Source organism: Macaca fascicularis, chromosome 3 (assembly GCF_037993035.2).
Source record: "Macaca fascicularis isolate 582-1 chromosome 3, T2T-MFA8v1.1".
In the NCBI taxonomy this organism is placed as follows: Eukaryota; Metazoa; Chordata; class Mammalia; order Primates; family Cercopithecidae; genus Macaca; species Macaca fascicularis.
The window spans coordinates 166,510,212-166,531,864 of record NC_088377.1 but is presented as its reverse complement, the minus strand read 5'-3'; the positions used below and the strand labels follow the sequence as shown (position 1 = coordinate 166,531,864).

Here is a 21,653-nt window from a genome sequence, read left to right as displayed (position 1 = left end):
CCTGATCTCCAGTTAAAATTAATAGGTGTGTTATTAGCATTGTGATATGTGAGTATGAGAGCTTTTGGTTCTGACAGATCAGGAAAGTTGAGCTGCAACTTGCGGGATAACAGACTGTGCTGTACCTTCCTTTGGTGTAAAAAACAGTTCTTATGTGCATATTGAGGAATTTGGATGTTACTCTAAAAACTATGGGAAGTTTTTGGTAGGTTTTAGCAGGAGAAAAACATGATTTACTTTGAGTTCAAAAAACTTTGCTTCTAGGTAGAGGGTATATTGGAGAAGGCAAGATTAGTGGAAAGATGTTAAGAGGCAATTACAGTAATTTAGATGAGAGTTGATGATAATCTGGGCCAGTGGCAGAGGGGATGCTGGAAAGGAGATTGAAAAAAGATAGTAATAATAATACCTAAAGTTAACATTCGTTGCATTTTTTTCCGTACGTTAGGTAGTGTTTTAAGTGCTTTACATGTATTATTTAATCATCAGAAAGACCTATGACAGTAGGTACTGTTATTAAAGATGCTGTATTTCAGAAAGATTAAGCAATTTGCTTGAGATTGTATTGATAAAATGTAGTAGAGCAGGAATTTGAATATAGATGATTTGCTTTAGACTTGACAGGATAAAGAAGCAGAATCAGCAGGTCTTAGAGAGCAATTAGACTAGAGTGGCAAAGAGAAATTCAGGAAACTTCTGTTTCTAATTCCTAGCCAGCCAGGAGAAGAAAATAGGGGGTACACATTTAGGGAGAAACATTTAGGGAGTTCAATTTGGACAAATTTGAAAGGTCTTCAGAGATGTATAAATAGTAGTGTCCGGTAGGCAAATGGATTGGGGAGTTTGAAGCCCAGAGGGTCTCTAATTTAGATGGGTTTGAGCCAAAGCATAGAAGAGAAGAGAACCATGTTGAAGGAGTCAGTGAAAGAAAGTAGCATGAATAGGAAGCAGAGATGGTCTAGAGAAGGAGGAAGAAACTCAGGAGAGAGTGGTGTCTTTGATACATAAGAAAGCAAGTTTCAGTAACACTTGTATAGATTGCTGTTTAGTAGGCACTCTCCTAAATGCTTTGTATATGTAATCTCTTAGTCCTGAGAACCCTAAATATTATTCTCATTTTATAGCTGGGAAACAAACACAGGTTCAGTAATTTATTCAAGGTCTAATAGCCAGTAAGTGGCTGAGCAGTGATTTACATGCCCATTGTCTTTGCCACTAACCAGAGCATTATGTTGCCATTAGATGCCCAAAGGTCTGAAAAGTATCTGTTCATTCTAATAACCAAGAAATTATTGATCACTTGGAAAGGTTAGTTTTGTTTAAACACTAAGAAGCAAATTCATTTTTCGGTAGTGTGAGGATTGAATATGTCAGGTGAAAAAATGAAAGCAGAAAATGTCTTTCAAGAAATGAGTTGTGATACTTTTGATAATTTAAGCAATTTTTTAAAAATTTGTTTTGTAAATATGTATGGGAAACAAGTGCAGTTTTGCTACATTGATATATAGCATTGTGGTGAAGTAAGTGCCTTCAGTGCATCTGTCCCTGGAGCAATGCAGCTTGTACCCACCAAGCAACCTCCCATCATCCACTCCACTGCTAATCCCCTACCCCTCCAAGTTTCCATTGTCCATCTTTCTACACTCTGCTTCCATGTGTACTCATTATTTAGCTTACATTTTTGAGTGAGAACATGCAGTATTTCTCTTTGTGTCTCAGTTGTTTCATTTAAGATAAAGGTCTCCATTTCTATCCATGTTGCTGTGAAAGACAATTTCATTCTTTTTAATGTCTAAATAGTATTGTGTATCTATATGACTTTTTAAATCCAGTCCTCCATTGATGTACACTTTGGTTGATTCCATATCTTTGTGATTTTGAATACCACTGTGGTATACATATGAGTGCAGGTCTCTTTTTTATTTAATGATTTCTTTTCCTTTGGGTAGATACCCAGTAGTGGGATTGCTGGATCAAATGGTAGTTCTACTTTTAGTTCTTTGAGAACTCACTGTACTATTTTCCATAGAGGTTGTAGTAATGTGTGTTCTCGCCAACAGCGTAAAAGAGTTCCTTTTTCTTTGCACCCCAATGTCATGTTTTTGTTTTTTTAGTACCCATTCTGATTGGTGTAAGGTGATATTTCATTGTAGTTTAATCTGCATTTTACTGATGATTAGTTATATTGAAAATTTTCTCATGTGCTCGTTGGCTGTTTATCTTCTTTTGAAAAATGTCTATTCATGTCCTTAGCCTACTTTTTAATGGGATTATTTGGGGTTTTTTGGTTGAGTCTCTTGTAAAATCTGGATATTAGTCCCCTGTTGAATGCATAGTTTGCAAATATTTTCTCTCATTCCAGAGATTGTTCATTCTGATTATTTCTTTTGTAGCACAGAAGCTTTTTAATTTAATTAAGTTCCATTTGTCTATTTGTGTTTTTATTGCCTGCACTTTTGAGGTCTTAGTCATTGTGGGGAAAAGAAAAGAAAGATCAGACTGTTACTGTGTCTATATAGAAAGAAGTAGACATAAGAGACTCCATTTTGTTCTGTATTTGAGATGCTGTTAATCTGTGACCCTACCCCCAACCTTGTCCTTGCAAGAGACATTTGCTGTGGTGACTCAAGGTTTAACGGATTTTGGGCTGTGCAGGGTGTGCTTTGTTAAACAAGTGCCTGAAGGCAGCTTGCTGGTTAAAAGTCATCACCATTCTCTTAATCTCAAGTACTCGGACGCGTACACTGCCAAAGGTCGCAGGTACCTCTGCCTAGGAAAGCTAAGTATTGTCCAAGGTTTCTCCCCATGTGATAGTCTGAAATATGGCCTCGTGGGAAGGGAAAGATCTGATCGTCCCCCAGCCTGACACCCGTGAAGGGTCTGTGCTGAGGAGGACTAGTGTAAGAGGAAAGAAGCCTCTTGGCAATTGAGATAGAGAAAAGCATCTGTCTCCTGCCCATCCCTGGGCAATGGAACAACATCTCGGTGTAAAACCCGATTGTCTGTTCCGTTTACTGAGAAAGGAAAAACTGCCTTAGGGCGAAAGGCGGGACTTGCTAGCGTCATGCTGCTCTTTATGCACTAAAAAGGTTTATGGAGATGTTTACATATGCATATCAAGGCACAGCATTTTTCCTTAAACTTCTGTCACAGAGATCTTTACTCGCCTGTCTTACTGCTGACCTTCTCCCTACGATTGATCCTATTATCCTGTCACTTCCCTTTTTCTAAGATGGTAAAGATAATGATCAGTAAATACTGAGGGAACTCAGAGACCGGTGCTGGCATGGATCCTCTGCATGCTGAGCGCCGGTCCTCTGGGCCCACTTTTTCTTTCTCTATACTTTGTGTCTTATTTCTTTTCTCACGTCTCTCATTCCACCTAACGAGAAACGCCCGCAGGTGTGGAGGGGCAGGCCACCCCTACAGTCATGAATTGTTTGCCTAAACCAATATCTAAAAGAGTTTTTCCTAGGTTTTCTTCTAGTATTTTTATAGTTTTGGGTCTTGCATTTAAATGTTTAATCCATCTTAAGTTTATTTTCATATATGGTGACATATACGAGTCCAGTTTCACTCTTCTGCATGTGGCAATCCAGTTTTCCCAGCACCATTAATTGAAAAGTTTGTCTTTTCCCCAGTATAGTGTTCTTGCCATCTTTGTCATAGATCAGTTGGCTGTAAGTATGTGACTTTATTTCTCGTTTCTCTGTTTTGTTCCATTTATCTGTGTCTCCATTTTTATACTACTACCATACTATTTTGGTTGCCTTGTAATATGTTTTGAAGTGAGGCAATGTGTACCTCCACCATTGTTCTTTTTGATTAGAATTGCTTCGGCAATTTGGCCTCTTTTTTGGTTCCATATGAACTTTATCATTGTTTTCTTCTAATTCTGTGAAGAATGACATCAGTAATTTGATAAGGTTTTCATCGAACCTGTACTTTGGGTGGTATGTTCATTTTAATAATATTAATTCTTCTGATCCACCAGCATGAGATGTTTTTCCATTTTTTTAATGTTGTTTGCAATTTCTTTCATCCGTCCTTTGTAGTTTTCCTTGCAGAGATCTTTCACCTTGTTAGTTAAGTATATTCCTAGGTATTTTATTTTATTTTTGCAGCTGTTGTGAATGGGATTGCATTCTTGATCCTCAGCTAGCTTTTTATTGGTGTATAGAAACACTACTGATTTTTGTACATTGATATTGTATCTTGAAGCTTTACTTAATTTATCAATCTAAGAGATTTTTGTTGGAGTCTTGAGGGTTTTCTGTATACAAGATCATATCATTAGCCAACCATGATAATTTGACTACTTCTTTTCCAATTTGGATGCCTTTTGTTTTTTTCTCTTGCCTGATTTTTCTGGCTAGGACTTGCAGTACTATATTGAATAAGAGTGGTGAAAGTGGGTATCCTTATCTTGTTCCAATTCTTAGAGGGAATCTTTTCAACCTTTCCCCAATTCAGTATTATGTTGGCTGTGGATTTGTCATACATGGCCTTTATTATGTTGAGGGATGTTCCTTCTGTGTCTGGTTTGTTGAGGAGTTTTGTCATGAATGAAAGATGAATTTTGTCAAATGCTTTTTCTTCATCGGTTGGGATGATCATCTGGTTTTTGTCCTTAATTCTGTTTATGTGGTGTATGACACTTATTGATTTGTGTATGTTGAACTATCCTTGCATCCCTGAGATAAGTCTCACTTGATCGTGGTGTGTGATCTTTTTGACATGCTGTTGGATTCAATTTGCTATTATTTTGTTGATAATTTTGCGTGTCTGTCATCAGAGATACTAGTTGTCAGACCTCTGAGCCCAAGCCAAGCCATCGCATCCCCTGTGACTTGCACATATACGCCCAGATGGCCTGAAGTAACTGAAGAATCACAAAAGAAGTGCAAATGCCCTGCCTTAACTGATGACATTTCACCACAAAAGAAGTGAAAATGGCCAGTCCTTGCCTTAAGGGATGATATTATCTTGTGAAATTCCTTTTCCTGGCTCATCCTGGCTCATCTTGGCTCAAAAAGCTCCCCCACTGAGCACCTTGTGACCCCCCACTCCTGCCTGCCAGAGAACAACCCCCCTTTGACTGTAATTTTCCTTTACCTACCCAAATCCTATAAAATGGCCCCACCCTTATCTCCCTTCGCTGACTCTTTTCAGACTCAGCCCACCTGCACCCAGGTGAAATAAACAGCCATGTTGCTCACACAAAGCCTGTTTGGTGGTCTCTTCACACGGATGCGCATGACACTAGTCTGTAGTTTTTGTTTTGTGTGCCTTTGTCTGGTTTTGATATCAGGGTGATTCTGACCTTGTAGAATGAGTTACGGAGAATTCCCTCCTCAGTAGTTTTGGAATAGTTTCAGGTGGATTGGTGTTAGCTCTTTTTGTGTTTTGTACATCTAGGCTGTGAATCCATCTGGTCCTGGACTTTGTTTTATTGGGATTTTTTTTTGTATTACTATGCAGTCTTGCTATCATCATTGATCTGTTCAGGATTCTGTTTCTTCCTGGGTCAATCTTGGGAGGTCATATGTTTCCAGTAAAAAGAAACCAGGCACATTCCTCCATATATCTCCCGACTTCCTGAGCCCAGCACAAACACATTCCTCCATATCTCTCTCAACTTTAGAAAAACACCACCTGGGAAATCTCCGATAAGGGCACAGCGGGAACCAATAAAAAATGCTAAATGTATAATGTTAACCAATTGTAATGTTGTAACCAAAAGAATTCCCTTGTTCCCCTGTAACTTTACATATCCTGTTTACATCGGGCTATAAAAAGCAAGCACTCGCATTGTTCGAGGCCCTCTTGTATGCTGTGGAAGGGAGGGACCAAGTTCGAACTTGCAGTAAAAGATCCTTGCCGCTTGGCTTTGACTCTGGACTCTGGTGGTCTTCTTTGGGGAACAAACGGTCTGGGCATAACACCAGCAATTTATCCATTTTTTCTATGTTTTCTAGTTTATGGGCATATAGTTATACATAATAGTCTCTGATTACCTTTAGAATTTCTGTGGTATCAGTTGTAATGTCTCCTTTTTCCTCTCTAATTTTATTTGGATCTCTTCTCTCCTTTTCTTGGTTAGTCTAGCTGATAGTTCATCAATTTTATTTCTCTCTTTAAATAACCAACTTTTTGTCTCATTGATCCTTTGGGTTTTTTTGTTGTTGTTTTTGGTTATTGTTCATTTAGTTTTGCTCTGATCTTTGTTATTTCTTTGCTTCTGCTAACTCTTGAGTTTAATTTGTTCTTTTTTTTTCTAGTTTCATTGAGGTGTGATGCTAGTGTGTTAATTTGTGATCTTTCTACTTTTTTCTCTACTGAATACCACATTGTTTGTGAAAGGACACAAAGATACAGAAATGCGCGCCCTCCCTTTCCCCCCGATGTTGCTAAACTCTTTGTTCTGCTCCCTGCACGTACCAAAGGTTTCGTAAGTTCTGTAAGTACATGTTTTTCTTTCTGAGGCCAGGTCACAAGGAATGTATAAGTAAGATAGCCAGGTCACAAGGAATGTTTAAGCAAGATAGCCATAAACTGGTTGTGCAACCTGACGCAATATAATTAACTGCCTTTGTGTAAAACTGCTCATCGGCCTCAAGGGTTGTACTGAAATATCAGAAATGGCGGGAACCAATCATGGTTTGCCAAATCGCTTTGTTCAAACTCTAGCCAATCATACCTCTGATTTGTGTAATAATTCTATGCCTACTGTCATTAGAATATATAACATTGTTGGGAGCTCACTTGGGGAGCTCTCCTGCCCGTTTCACGAGCGAGGGAGAGTTCCAGGTTCGAACCTGTAATAAAGATCCTTGCTGCTTAGCTTTGACTCAGGACTCTGGTGGTCTTCTTCGGGGAATACGGTCTGGGCATAACATTTGCTTGTCTAGGAAATTTTTTATATCTCTTTTATTAAGCTTCTTCTGGCAATATATAAAATTTTGGCTTACTTTTTTTTTTCTTTTTTTCGAGCACTTTGAAAATGCCATCCATTCCCTTTTGGCCTGTAAGATTTTTGTTGAAAAGTCCAGTTAGTTTTATAGTGTTTTCTTTATAGGTGACTAGATAGATGCTTTTCTCTTGGTAATTTTAAAATTATTTTTTTTAAACTTTGACTTTACATGTTATGAATATAATATGCTATGGTGAAGTCCTTTTTGCAGTGTATTTTCCTCGGGATAGCTGGGCTTCCTGTATCTGGATGTCTAACTCTCTTCCTAGACTTTAGAAGTTTTCATTGATTATTTCCTTAAATAGGTTTTTTAAACTTTCTAATCTCTCTTTCTCCTTAGGAATACTGATAATTCATACGTTTGTTTGCTTTATGTAGTCCTGGACATCTCAAAAGGCTTTGCTCATTCCTTTTTATACTTTTTCCTATTTTTGCCTGACTGCATTATTTCAAAATTTCGTTCTGTCTTCAGGTTCTGAGATTCTTTCTTTTGCTTGGTCTAATCTGTTATTGAATCTTTTGAATATATTTTGTATTTTCTTCAATTTTTTAATTCATGGTTTCCATTTTCTTTCTTTCTTGTTTTTTTAAAGATCTCTGTTTCATTGGTAAATCTCTCATTCATAACCTGAATTGATTTTCTGATTTCTTTGTATTGGTTTTCAGATTTCTCTTGCATCTCATTAAACTTCTTTAAAATCACTAGTTTGGATTCTTTATCTGGCATTTTGAGGAATTTTTTAAAATTGATATCTATTGCTAGATAATTGTTGTGGTCTTTTAGCGATGTCGTATTTCTCTGCTTTTTCATGTTTTCTGTGCCCTTCCTTTGATATCTGCGCATCTGGTGTAGCAATTACTTGGTCCTTTTTTTTTTTGAAATTGCATTTGTAGGGAAGAAATGTTTTCTGAAGATGTGTATATGTTGTTGGTTAAGATACTTTGGCTTTGATTTTTGGTGCCTTTGGTAGTGTGGCCTTATATTAAGAGTGTATCAACATTTCCTTTCTTTTTCAACTTATTTATGGTTTAGTATTTTAATTATCTCTTAGCATATAACAAGATCATGTTTTTTTAATCCAGTCTGACAGTCCTACTATTTAATCAGCATAGTCAACTTATTTAAAATAATTATTGATATGGTTTTGTTTGTCTATGAAACGATTTGAGTTCCCTTTGTTTTTCCTGTTTTTTGTTTTCATTCCTGAGTTCTTTTGGGTTAAATATTTTTTATTCTATTTTATTTTCTCCATTGGCTTTGAACAACACCTGTTTTGTTCCTTTAGTGGTTATGATAGTGCTAACAATATGCATCCTTACTAAGGTATACTTACAGCTACTATTGTACCATTCCCCATGGTACAGTTGTTATTTCTCACGTCCTGCTTTTTTCTTCCCTTGACAAATATAAGAATCTTATAATAGTGAAATTCCATTTACTCACTCCCCTGTTCATTGAGCTATTATATTTTTTACATGTACATGTATTATAAACTCTACCTTACTTTACTACTTTTGCTTTAAACAATGAGTCTAAAGGAAATTAAAAGAAGGAAAAAATATGGTCTTTATATTTACTGACATATTTACCATTTCTGGTGTTCTTCATTTTTACCTGTAGATCCATTTTTATCTGGGCATTATTTCCCTTCATCTTGAAAAACATCTGCCATTTCATATATTTCAGCTGGAGATAACTTCTCTTAGCTTTCATTCGTTTGAAAATGCCTTTATTTCATGTTTGTTTTGAGGGATGTATTTATTGGATATAGAATTCTGTGTTGACTTTTTTTTTCTTTTAGGACTGTAGAGATACCAGTTCACTGCTTTCTGGCTTCTATTGTTTTGTATGTGATTTGCATTTTTTTTACTGTCCCCTTTCTATTTTATCTTTTAGTTTAAGCAGTTGGACTGGCATGTGCTTAAGTATGCTTTTTCTTTGAATTTCTTCTCTGTGGGTAAGTGAGCTTCTTGGATTTATTCAGTGTTTTTCATCAAATTTGGGAAATTATTGGATAATATTTCTTGAAATATTTTTTTTCTGCCACATTATTACCCTTTTCTGTTTTTGGGATGCCATTTACATGTGTATGTCGTATTAGGCTGTTTAATACTGTAACACAGATCTCTGAGATTCTGTTCCTTTCTCTTTTACTGTGTTTTATTTGTGTGGCAGAGAGGATTTTCAGTTGAGTAATTTCTGTTGCTCTCTCTTTGAGTTCACTGAACCTTTTGTCTGCCATATCCAATATTCTGGATGCATTTTTAGTGAGTGTTTTAATTTTAGTTGAGGGAGTGAGGGATAAAATATATCTGATAATAAAAAGAAATCTACATTTCAGTTTTGCTTGTCTATATTTTTCATGTAGACATTTGTTTGTAACACATTTTACTCACCTATTTCTTTTTAATTTTTATTTCTATTTATTTTCCTGGAATTTTCTTTCTTATTAAATGAAGTGTTATGAATTACAGTTGGTCTTTTCTACTTAATTGCATTTAAATTATTATCAAATGCTTGTTAGCATTCTCAACGTATTTTACATCTGGTCAATTAGTGTGATATTTCTTGTATACTTGTATTTATTAATAAAGTGCCATGATTTGATTCCTTTTTGACATATCATTGATAAGGATTATTTCCAAGCTGCATCTAATTTTGACATACTTTTATTGTTTTGTATGCTTGATATAGAGATGTTAAATACTATGACAGCTTACTAAGTTCTTATTTTATTTTTGTTCCTACTAGAGGCAGGGTCTTTCTATGTTCCCCAGGCTGGTCTCAAACTCTGCACCCTCAAGCAATCCTCCCACCTTGACCTGTCAAAGTGCTGGGATTACAGGCATGAGCTATCACCCCTGTCCAATTTTAACATTTTTATTAACGAATTCTTTTAGCTATAAGTGAACATGTTAGTATCTAGTAGGGCTAAAACTAGGAAATACCTTTTATGTATTTCTCATGGTTAACAGATTGCTATGTAGAATGCTCGTTTTTTTAAAAAAAAGATTGAGGTATTTGTGTTCTTTTACATATTGGAATCATTTTTCAGCTCTCTATTGTGTACTTACATACCCTTTTCTAATCTGCAGATGTCAATGTTTTTTGAATTTTATTAAATGGATTTTAGTGCTACATTCTGTTTTTTGTGTAGACTTCTATGAGTTTTGACAAATATGTGCAAATGTGTATGTAACCACAATCACAATCAAGTAGTTCATCACCTTCTAGAATTTTATAGTTAGCTACTTTGCCAACTCTAACCACTCATGACCGCTTACCAATTTCCTGGCATTGTATTTTTGTTTTTCAAGAATGTCATATAAATGGCATTATACAGCATGTAACCTTTTGCATCTGGCTTCTTTCACTTAGTATGATGCATTTGACATTCTTTCAGGTTGTTTTTTTTCAGTAGTATTTCTTTCTGTTGGTGATTAGAATTTTGTTGCAGCCTATTCATCCCTTGCGCAGTGTAGGAATATTTGGATTCTTTCCAGTTTTTGTGATGGTGAATAATACAACTGTAAATATATATGTACAGATTTTTATCTGAACATAGGTTTTTATTTCATTTGAGTAAATGTCAAGTGTTCAAATAGTTCCTAAGTAACAGTATATGATATAGCTCGTAGGCTGACATGCTACACTTCTCTAGATTCAGCTGTTAAGGAGGCAAGGCACCCAAATAGATTTAGGTAGTATATTACTTATTGGCACAGCAGGGAACATGAACTTCATGTTTGCACTGGTTCTTCTTTCCTCCCCAAGTCCCATGGGGGCAGGGCCAGGTACATAATGTGCACATGGAGTTTGTAGCACATCTGAGGGTCACTGAGCTTAGAAAATCCCCAGTTTTTAAGAAGTGTATATTTGTTTGTCAGGTCAGCCATAACAAAGTACCACAGATTGGATGGCTTAAACGTTTATTTTTCTCATAGTTCTGAAGGCTAGAAGATCAGTATCAGAGTGGCCGCAAGATTGGTTTCTTCTGAGGTCTCTCCTTGGCTTACAGATGCTCACCTTCTTGCTGTGTCTTCACCTGGCTTTTTCTCTGTGCTTGCCCGAGACTCTGGTATCTTTCTGTACGTCCCATTCTCTTTTGAGGTCACCAGTCAGACTGGATTAGGGCACATTCTAATGGCCTCTTTTTAACCAAACTACCTCTTTAATGGCCCTGTCTCCAAATACAGTCAAATTCAAAGTTATTGGGGGTTAGAGCTTCAACCTGAAATTTGGGAGAACACAATTCAGTCCATAACAGGATGTGTTATGTTTTTTATATCTATACTAATTCATTTTTGTCCTAAAAGCAAACAGAATTTGTAGAGTCAGACTCTTATCACAGTTATGCAGTGTATACGATATCTCAGTCTACAATGCACTGCATATATGATGGTGGTCCGTCCCATAAGATCATAGTACTGTGTTTTTACTCTACCTTTTCTAGGTTTGTATATGTTTAGATACATACTTACAATTGTCTTATAATTGCCTACAGTATTTAATACAGTATATGTTGTGCAGGTTTATAGCTTAAAAGCAATAGGCTATATTGTATAGCCTCGGTGTATAGTAGGCTATACCATGTAGGTTGGTTTAGGCATACTCTGATGTTCACACAAAGATGAAATTGCCTGACAACGCATGTTTCAGAATGTATCCCTGTTGTTAAGCACCACATAATTATATTATTCTCAGCAACTGCTCCATTTCAGCATATCTCAGCAATAACTCCCTGCCCATTCTCCCCATTCAGAGCGATGCAGTGAGGGCCAGATGTCTTCCTGCTATGTGAAGGGGATTTCTTGTACTCTCAGTGAGGAAGGTTGAAATGATGCATCTAGGAGTTTATATAGGGCAGCTATTCAGCTTTACCCCTCCTGATTAAGTTGTCATTTAATCTGATTGATTGTGGTTCTCTTGATTGCTTTGTGTTTTTTCTTGCCTTTTTTGTATGTCTCATATGTTGTTATTGTTCAAAGCTATACGTCTTGTGTAGGACAGTGGAAATTGAGGTAGTTTTTATTTCTGGGCATGTGTAGGTCTTTCTTTGTGCTAGGCCTTTAGTGTGGTGCATTGAGTTCATCTAGTCAGGGGTAGAGTTAGGTTTGGGATTTGTTGTTGTTGGTTCTTCAATGCACTAGAGGCTTCATATTCCTCTAAAGTTACTTTGTATGTAGGATCAGAGCTGGTCGACTAGAGGATTTTTCTTTTGTCTTCCCCATCCTTAGTTTTAGATCTTTCCTCTGTGCTTTGCCTCAAATAAGGTCTCTCTCCCTGCTCCAGGTCTTCTCTTCCAGTAGTAGACTATGTTACTTTTTACTAGGTACTGGTTAGCCTTTAATTGGTAGATGTTCTCTGTACTGATGAAGCCTGTCTTGGTAGCAGTAGGTCCCGGGTCTTGTGAGTGGGGCCTTTTCAATGATCCTGCTTTGCCTCTAGCTGTATAGGTCTGGGCCTTTCACCTATGTACCTGTTCCTGCCCACCCCTAACAGGGATAGAAGGTTTTTTTTTTCTGTTCTTGCCTTTCAGCTGCAGTGGGTTTCCACCAATAGTCGTGGATTGACATGTTTTTTTGCCCTTCTCCCAGCATTTTAAGGCCTTTGTTCTGAAAGAAAGAGGAGAAAGATCCAAGCAGAGTTTCCTGCCTTTCGTGCAGTAACTGCTGCTGCCATTGCCCTACTTCTGTCCTGAACCTTGTCAGGTCTGTGGAGAAGCGCATGTAAATGAATATGAATTCCCCTGTGTTTGCAGCTCCGGGGCTCCATGTGTTTTCATTGCCCCATACTTGGCCTCTAGCAATTCATTAAAAGTGTTAGATGAATTTTTCTTACAGATATCTGGGAACATTTGTCATTTAGGTAAGCAAGTTGCTATAAAAATTTTATTTATATCTTGGTGTGATTATAAACTTTGGCTTTTCTTTGTAACTATTTTTTTTTTTTTCATTTCAGGGAAATCTTTCACTTATCTCTTCTTTAACTTATGACAGAAATAAAACAGTTGTTTTATTCTCATTAGAAGTACCCTGCTTTTCTCAGATTTCTGCTTAGTTGGTTGCCCCGTCACCTCAACACTTCTGGGTCAAGAAAAGTTTTGAGATTTACAGATTGTTTAACTTTTTGTCGTTGTTACTTTTTTCAGCTTTCTATCTTCTAAATGTAACTACTTTTGCTTTTGACTGTAAATCATTATGCATTGTTGATAACCATATTTTTATTTATGTTCCTATAAGTAAAATTGAGTTCTATTTTATAAGTAAAATTGATATGTTTTTTGTTAGCTGTATCAAAGTCTGGAATATTAACCTGGGAGGCTAATAGGATCTATTTTTAAATTTTATTTACAGAAACCAGATTAAACAGTTCATTTTATCTGAGACTCAAATAACTTTTTTTAAACTGACAGAGCTGGTTAGTTTCAGAAGCTGAACAAAGACTAAACTGTACTTACGTCTTAATCTGTAGATTTGTCCACACTATATTTATGATATTTCTGTTTTGCATTTCTAAATCTTTATTAAGTTTTCATTTCTTTCTAGGAGCAAACATCATTTTATTATTTTTTAGAGAACAATATTACAGATTAAAACAAAGCCAGGGAAAGTTGATCTAATTATTGGCAAAATAAGGAACTCATAGTACCTACCTAATAGGATTACTTAAGAAATTATATTATAAACCTTGAAGTATTTGTAGACCTGATTTTTCCCTAGAAAAACGAATTCAGCACTGTTCCTTGTCTTAAAATAGTTACCTGAACACAGTACTTTGACTTCTTGAAAGATAAAACTGTTGCTATAAAAATTCTAATTTTTATTTATATCTTGGTTTCATTATAAACTCATTTGACTTTTCTTTGTAACTATTTTTTTTTCTCATTTCAGGGAAAACTTTCACTTATCTCTTCTTTAACTTATCGTGGAAATAAAACAGCTGTTTTGCAGATTGGACTACAAGGTATATAGTATAAGCAAACTATTTCTACTTTTTCCCTGTAATATACAAATATGTGACTTCATATATATGTGTGTGTATGTACACACATACATATAAATGATTTCTGACAGGTAGTACATTAGTAGTAGTATGAAAATTTATAGAATGAAAAGTTAGTCTTTCTTCTAGCAAAGTTTTTCCCAAATATCCCTTCCCTTTCCCTCCCATTTCTTCTATTCTACTTCATGGCCCTTTACTCGCATACCTAGACCATTGCAGTAGCTAACTGGTCTTCCTGCTTCTAGTTTCACTTATGTGACTTAAACATCTTAGCAGCTTAACTGTCTTAAAACTTGGCTTTCAACATGTTACTTGTTACATAGATGTACTTGTTAACTAGGTGTTGTTCTTACACAGGGGGAATTCTTTCTCCATGTAGCCCTCAAATAATCATGGTAAGCTTGGAAGGGCTACTTTGTAACACTTAGGGACAAAAGTAGATCTCATCTGAAGCCTGTGGTTGGTTAGAACAGTCTGGAGCAGTAAATGGGAAACAAACTACAAAATTCTACAACTGCTGACAACTAAGTATATATCAGATACTGTTCTAGGTCCTGGGGTTATAGCTGTGAATAAAACTTAGTTCTTACCTTCATGGAATTTACATTTTAGTGGAATGAAGAAATGCAAGGAATAATTACATAAAGTAATATTAGGTAGAAATGTGATCTGGAGAAAAAGCAAGTTAAGGTGGTAGAGCTTAAAGGGAGGTATGAGAAATAAATTAATTTTCTGAAGAAGTTAAATATAAATACATTTATTAAGTAACAGATACTTGTAGAAAATTGAGTTACAGTTGTTTCTCTGTATCGGCGTGAGATTAGTTCCAGGAGCCCCCTATGGATATAAAAATCTGTGGATGCTCAAATCTTATATAAAATGGCAAAATATTTGCTTATCACCCATGTGTATTCTCCCCACCATTTACATTAAATCATCTCTAGATTATTTATAATACCTAATGCAATGTACATGCTATCTAAATAGCTATACTATATATTTTTTTAATTTGTATTATTTTTTATTGTTGTTGTATAATTTTTTTTTTTTTTTTTTTTGAGACGGAGTCTCGCTCTGCCGCCCAGGCTGGAGTGCAGTGGCCGGATCTCAGCTCACTGCAAGCTCCGCCTCCCGGGTTCACACCATTCTCCTGCCTCAGCCTCCCGAGTAGTTGGGACTACAGGCGCCCGCCACTGCGCCCGGCTAGTTTTTTTGTATTTTTTAGTAGAGACGGGGTTTCACCGTGTTAGCCAGGATGGTCTCGATCTCCTGACCTCGTGATCCGCCCGTCTCGGCCTCCCAAAGTGCTGGGATTACAGGCTTGAGCCACCGCGCCCGGCCTAATTTTTTTTAAAAAACTTTTTTTCTGAATATTTTTCAGTCTGAGTTGGTTGAATTTACAGATGCAAAATTTGCAGATACAGGGCCAACTATATGTCAGAAGAAGTGCTTTTTTTCTTTTTTATTTTTTTGGTACTTTCTGTGGTTAGTGCCCTCTACATAGCAGAAACTTGTGTAGAAAGACTTGATATGTTAAACTGTCAATACTACCCAAAATGATCTATAGATTCAAGATAATCCCCATGAGAATTATAAAATTTGCTGCAGAAATGTAAGGACTAATCCCCAAATTTGTATGAAATTTCAAGGGGCTTCAAATTGCCACAACAACCTTAAAAAAGAACAACAAAGTCTTCATACTCAGGCTTCCCAGTTTCAAAACTTATCACAGAGCTGCAGTAATCAAAACAGTGGTACTGGCATAAGGATAGACAGAGATCAATGGAGTACAATTGAGTCCAGAAATAAACCCATACTGTTTTTTTTTTTTCTTTCTTTCTGAGTTGGAGTCTCGTTCTGTCGCCCAGGCTGGAGTGCAGTGGCATGACCTTGACTCACTGCAACCTCTGCCTCCTGGGTTCAAGCAGTTCTGCTGCCTCAGCCTCCCGAGTAGCTGGGACTACAGGCATGTGCCACCACATCTGGCTAATTTTTTGTATTTTTAATAGAGATGGGGTTTCACTGTGTTAGCCAGGATGGTCTTGATCTCCTGACCTCATGATCCGCCCACCTCGGCCTCCCAAAGTGCTGGGATTACAGTAAACCCATACTGCTATGGCTAAGTAGTTTTTTGACAAGGATGACATGTTCAGTCAACGGTGAAAACAGATAAGAAAAAGAAATAAAAGACATTCAAATTAGAAGGGAAGGAGTAAAACTATCTCTATTTAAAAATGACCATTTGTCTTTTCAACAAATAATAATGAGACAACTGGATTTCCACATGCAAAAGAATGAAATTAGATTCTTACCTTATATTATATACAAAATTTAACTCAAAATGGGTTAAACGTCTATATATGAGAGCTAAATCGATAAAGTCATTGAGAAATACAGAGGCAAATCTTCATGAGCTTGGTTTTGGCAATGGATTGTTAGATATGATACAAAAGGGATGAGCAATGAGGAAAAATTGATAAATTAAGCTTCATAAAAATTTTAAAATGTTACGCATCAAAGGACATTATCGTGAACATGAAAAGACAGTGTATAGAGTGGTAGAAAATATTTGCAAATCATATATCTAATGAGGATTTGCTATTTAGGATATATAACGGACTTCTTAAATTCAACAACAAAAAGATAAACAATTCAATTAAAAAAATAGGTGATTTGAGTTAAGTATTTCCTCAAAGAAGAAATACAGTACTGATGGTGGTTGATACGGTTTGGCTGTGTCCCCATCCAAATCTCATCTTGAATTGTAACTCCCACAATTCCCACGTGTCATGGGAGGAACCTGGTGGGAGGTGATTTAATTATGGAGGCGGATCTTTCCCGGACTGTTCTTGTGATAGTGAATGAGTGTCATGGGATCAGATGATTTTAAAAACCAGAGTTTTTCTGCGCAAGCTCTCTCTTTGCCTACTGCCATCCACATGAGATGTGACTTGCTCTTCCTTGCCTTCCGCCATGATTGTGAGGCCTCCCCAGCTATGTGGAACTGTAAGTCCAATAAACCTCTTTGTTTTGTAAATTGCCCAGTCTCGTGTATGTCTTAGAGGCTTGAAAACGGACTAATACAGTGGTCCTGGCATTTTGGGGAGTATCTTATCTTCTGAGGCTGTGGCCATCTGTTAGCCTTGTGGAGCTGGAGCCTCTGCAGTATACCTTGCTAGTTTTTTGTATTTGAAATATTACTCTGAATACATCTGTGCTTCTTAAGGGAAATAGGAGAATTTGCATATATTCATTAAGCCATTCACACATTTATTAAACAATATATTGAATACCTATGAAGAGCCGGGCCCTATTCCTAGGCACTGATGAGCCAAACAGACAAAGTTGTCCTTATGCAGCATACGTTCTAGGGAAGAAAGACAATAAGTAAATATATACCTTTTCTAGTTGGAAACAATGCTATGGAGAACGTAAGGCAATGGACGAAAGATGAGATGTGAACTGTAAACGTGAGAAGGGGAAGGAAGGTATGTATTTATTTGGTGGTGAAGAAAAGACTGACAAGTAACATTTTATAAGAGACTTCAAAGAAGTGATGTGAAGATCCTTCAGGTATTTGAAATAAGAGTGTTCTAGAACAGAACTTAGCAATTACAAAGACTCTGCAGTGTGAGTGCATGTTTCATATATGGCAAGGGAAGGCTCAGGGTATCTAAAACCCAGCAGGTGTGACTTGGAGTAAAACTCTTAATTCCATTGAGCTTTTTTTTTTTTCCCTCCAATTTTAAAGATGGAGGTAATGATACCTGCCTTTCTGGATTGTTGAAAGGACTCGAGACAGAATATAGCCACTATTAGCACATAGTAGTAACTCAGTACATAGCAACTATTATTATCGTCATTACTACTATTGTAATTAGATACAGCTTCAATGAAGAAGAAGACAGTGGAGGGAGGACATCTGAACCCTGAACCCAGTAGTTTAGCTTCTAATCCCTGCTTTTCTTCAGTTAATTATTGGCCCTTGAATAACATTAAATGTTGCCAGTTTCAAATTTAATCAAATATAAAGTAAGGGTTTTGGATTAGCTGAGAATTCTGAATAGTTTTGACATATAGTAGTTGCAGAAATTGTGGTGATTTATAAATAATTCAGTGCCCTTGAGAAATGGTACCATTTTTGTAAAACCTGTGGGGTCTGGAATAAAGATCCATTTCAAGCAAACTGTTAGAACATCTGCTTTTATTTTCTTGTTACAAGAATTTTGTGATACACTGTCAAACTCAGATTTTATCTTTTTTGCTCAAGTTGCTGTGAAGAACTGTTATATCAGTTAATTTTTTTCTCACTTCTACTTTGAACAAAGAAAAGGAAAATCAGTGTTATGTTTTCCATGTGCAGTGCTGTTACTAATCAGTGATATATCTTAAAATCTTGCTTTAGAATTTAGGGAAGTAATGCATTTGCCGTACAGTTCATGTCCTAAAGCTCGTAGTACAAATCATCAGACCATTTCTCTGAGATTGATCGCTGATAAAATTTTTAAAATATTGATTGAAATATAGTTCTAATCTAGTTAATATGGCACAAAAATTCTAGAGACAAATATACTATGAAGGAGTTTCTGACAGTCATCAGGGAAGGACACTAGGAAATAAAATAGAAAAAAGCATGCATGCATATACACACAATCGTGCCTGCTTGAGGCGATTTCAGGTAGGCATTAATTGCTCCAAAGGAATCCCTGTGTAAATATCTATTTTGATAAGGTGCTTTTTTTAGTTGGTGGCCCTAGTAAAGGTCTGCTATCATTACTGTTATTTGTATTATTCTTTCCTTTGAAGGCAAGACTTTATTTCAGCTTAGTTAAAATAATTAATATTTGAGATGACAGTTCTAAATTATTAAGAATTCAGTGTTGGTATCTTATAAAATTTTGCATTTATGAACATTAAATAAATGTCAGGTGCTAATATGAATACAAAATCTCATTCACTAAAGAATTTTTGAAACATTTGTTTTAACACAATACAGAAAATAGTGTTGGGGTAAATGTAGGTAGAGTTGCTCTGAGAGAGGTGTGTGTACATTATATTTGTATGAATATATTTAAACATTTTTCTGAGTGTATAAATCTGTTATACTTTTTCTCATTACTCTTAGGGTGTGTCTGTGTACCTGTCTGTGTTAACACACCTATGGGTGTTTATGTTTGGGAATTCATAATTTAAAGGGTTTTTCTAGTTAACATTTTAGATGTTTTGAGGTATAATGATGTAAAGAGATGCAAATTCTAATTTCTTGTGAGGTAAGGAGATTAAAGAACTTATTTTTCTGTTTCTATTCCTATCCTTTGTTTATTTTACATAGTTCAGTAGCAAATAAGGTCTATATATAAAGAGCCGTTAGGTAATAAAAACCATTGTTTCTTTTTCAAACATTTATTACAGCCAATTTTTAACATTTAACCAGTTTTTTTCAGAATTAAAATTTTACTAATAATATTATATTTGTATGAAATCTTACAGATTGCAAAGTGTCTTCGTATAAGTTTTTCATTTAACTGTTAACCCTCTGTGATGATGGTGATTGGCACTTTCATTATGAAGATAACCCTCTAAGGCTAACATTTGTTATAGGGCTTAAAATAAGTAGAGAAACCACTCTATCTCCACACCTTTTTTTCTTACCTCATGGTGGTATTATGGACTTGACAATCTTACAAATATTTGTCTGAGAAGATTTTGTTGTTTTTGTGTAGTCATGATTTTAAAACATTCAGACAGTATGGCAGGCTATAAACTGAAAAGCAAAAGTTCCCTCATTCCCACTGAATCCCCTGCCATTTCCCAGTCCCATTCTTCAGGTAAAAATCACTGCTATGCTTTTTTTGGTACCCTTCCAGGTTTTATGTATGTGTGTATATATATGTGCACTTGCCTTTGTGTGTGTCTGTGGGCATGGATAAGCCTGTATGTGCATATTTTTCACCAAGTAACTGTGTTTTCCAAGTTGCTTTATTTTTACCTAATATATCTTGGATATTTTAGAGCTGTGTTTTAAAAATAAATACATGCTATTGAATATCAGAGATCAATTTGTTCATATTTTAGATATATTTCACCTTTATCCTTTAAGATTTTTACATTTATTAACTGTTTATTTGAGAAACAGTATAAAAGGGTTATGATATGAATTAACAAAACATGTATAGTACACCTACAGAACATGTACATTACATTAGGTATTAGTATTTTGCCTGACATGTAAAGTGTTTTCTGCTATTGAAATACATTTTAAATAGGTATTCATTAAAATAGAATAGAACTACACTAGTTAATTAGTACCTCTCAGATGACAGGTTGTTAATAATGGTAAGTCAAGGTTTCTTGCTTTTAAAATGATGTAAAGACTGAGGTCACATTTACTTTAAATTATTTCTGGATTTAAAACCCAGAAATGCTGATTATTTGAGGGTCTAATATACCCATTTATTATAGTATCAAGATTGAAGGTTGTTCCAACCCAAAGGTAAAACTTTTTGCTTAAAGGAATGAGTTTTCTCCAATTTGATTCTTAAACCTTCTTCTTTGCCATTTGCTTGTTCCCTTAAGGGTAGTGTTGTATTTGAATACAGTAATCCTAAAACACTGAAATGAATTTTAACAGGATTTTAATCCTTGCTTTGGTAGACTAATGTGATATATTTTGCAGAAATACACATGCTATAATTAAGCCTTACTCTGTATGAGACAGTTTTTGTTTTAGTTTTCATATTTTAAAGTCAGTTTTAACATTTAATATGTGGACTTAAAATATGAGGAAAGACTTTTCCAAAGTATTCTGAAAGTTAAAAAAAAATACCACAAAACTGTCAAAAATAAAGACATTTATTAATACCTTTTTTCTCCCTGTATCCCTGTTAGAGTTAGTTCTGAAAGAGGAATTAGAGTGGTGCCTGTCTTGAAAGTCAGGAGATTTGGATTCTCATCTTGGTTCATAGGTAATTAACTGTATGTGACTTTAGACCATTTATTTATTCTGTCTGGCCCTTATTTTCTTATCTGAAAAATGAAGATGTTTGATTACATGATCTCTAAGGTCATTTTAAGTTCTAAAATGCTAAGAGTCTATGAAGTAAGTTTTGTAGTAGTTGTACAGTTTATTTTATTTTAAGATTCGTGAAGGTATACTGTCTACATATGTATGAATATTAATATCTTTGATTATTTAGTTGTCCAAACATTTGTTAAATGCTTTTGTGTTCTATGATAGATGTTAGAGATATAGCAGTGAATAAGACAGTCATGGACCTTGCCCTCATAGAGCATAGTGTCCCATGGAGAAGAATTAAACAATTATTACGTAATTATTTTATCCAGATATGATATGTAACTATGAATATTGAATAGTAGAACGAGAAGAGTAATGGAAAAATGATCACGGGGTACTTGGGTTGTAGATTGCAAGGAGAGAATAGCATATACAGAGGCCTTGAGCAAGCGTCCTGGAATATTTAATGAATTTTGAGAAGACAGAATACAGGGTGAGTCACACAATATGTGGCTGCTGAGGTGGGTAGGGGTCAAATCATACAGTGATTTGTAGGCAATTTAAGAATTTTGGTTTTTAATGCTAATATTATTCACTTACATTACTTCCAATTATGACCTTGGTATTACTCAACCCAATACATGCAATTACTCAGGAAA

At 35.6% G+C, this 21,653-nt stretch overlaps 1 protein-coding gene across 40 annotated transcripts in view; it reads left to right on the top strand.

Moving 5' to 3' along the window:
• Positions 1–21,653, top strand: part of POT1 (protection of telomeres 1) — a 114,670-nt gene that overhangs the window by 1,418 nt on the left and 91,599 nt on the right. For 25 of the 40 annotated variants that reach the window (XM_074035903.1, XM_074035924.1, XM_074035935.1 and 22 more), the window contains exon 3: positions 13,868–13,940. The exons of 5 other annotated variants lie outside the window; for them this stretch is intronic. In XM_074035903.1, the coding sequence (XP_073892004.1) occupies positions 13,868–13,940 (73 nt within the window). Of the gene's footprint in view, positions 1–8,870; positions 8,932–13,867; positions 13,941–17,387; positions 17,468–20,867; positions 20,945–21,653 lie in introns of those variants that run through there. 10 more of the 40 variants (XM_074035926.1, XM_074035911.1, XM_074035909.1 and 7 more) reach the window with 4 other exon arrangements.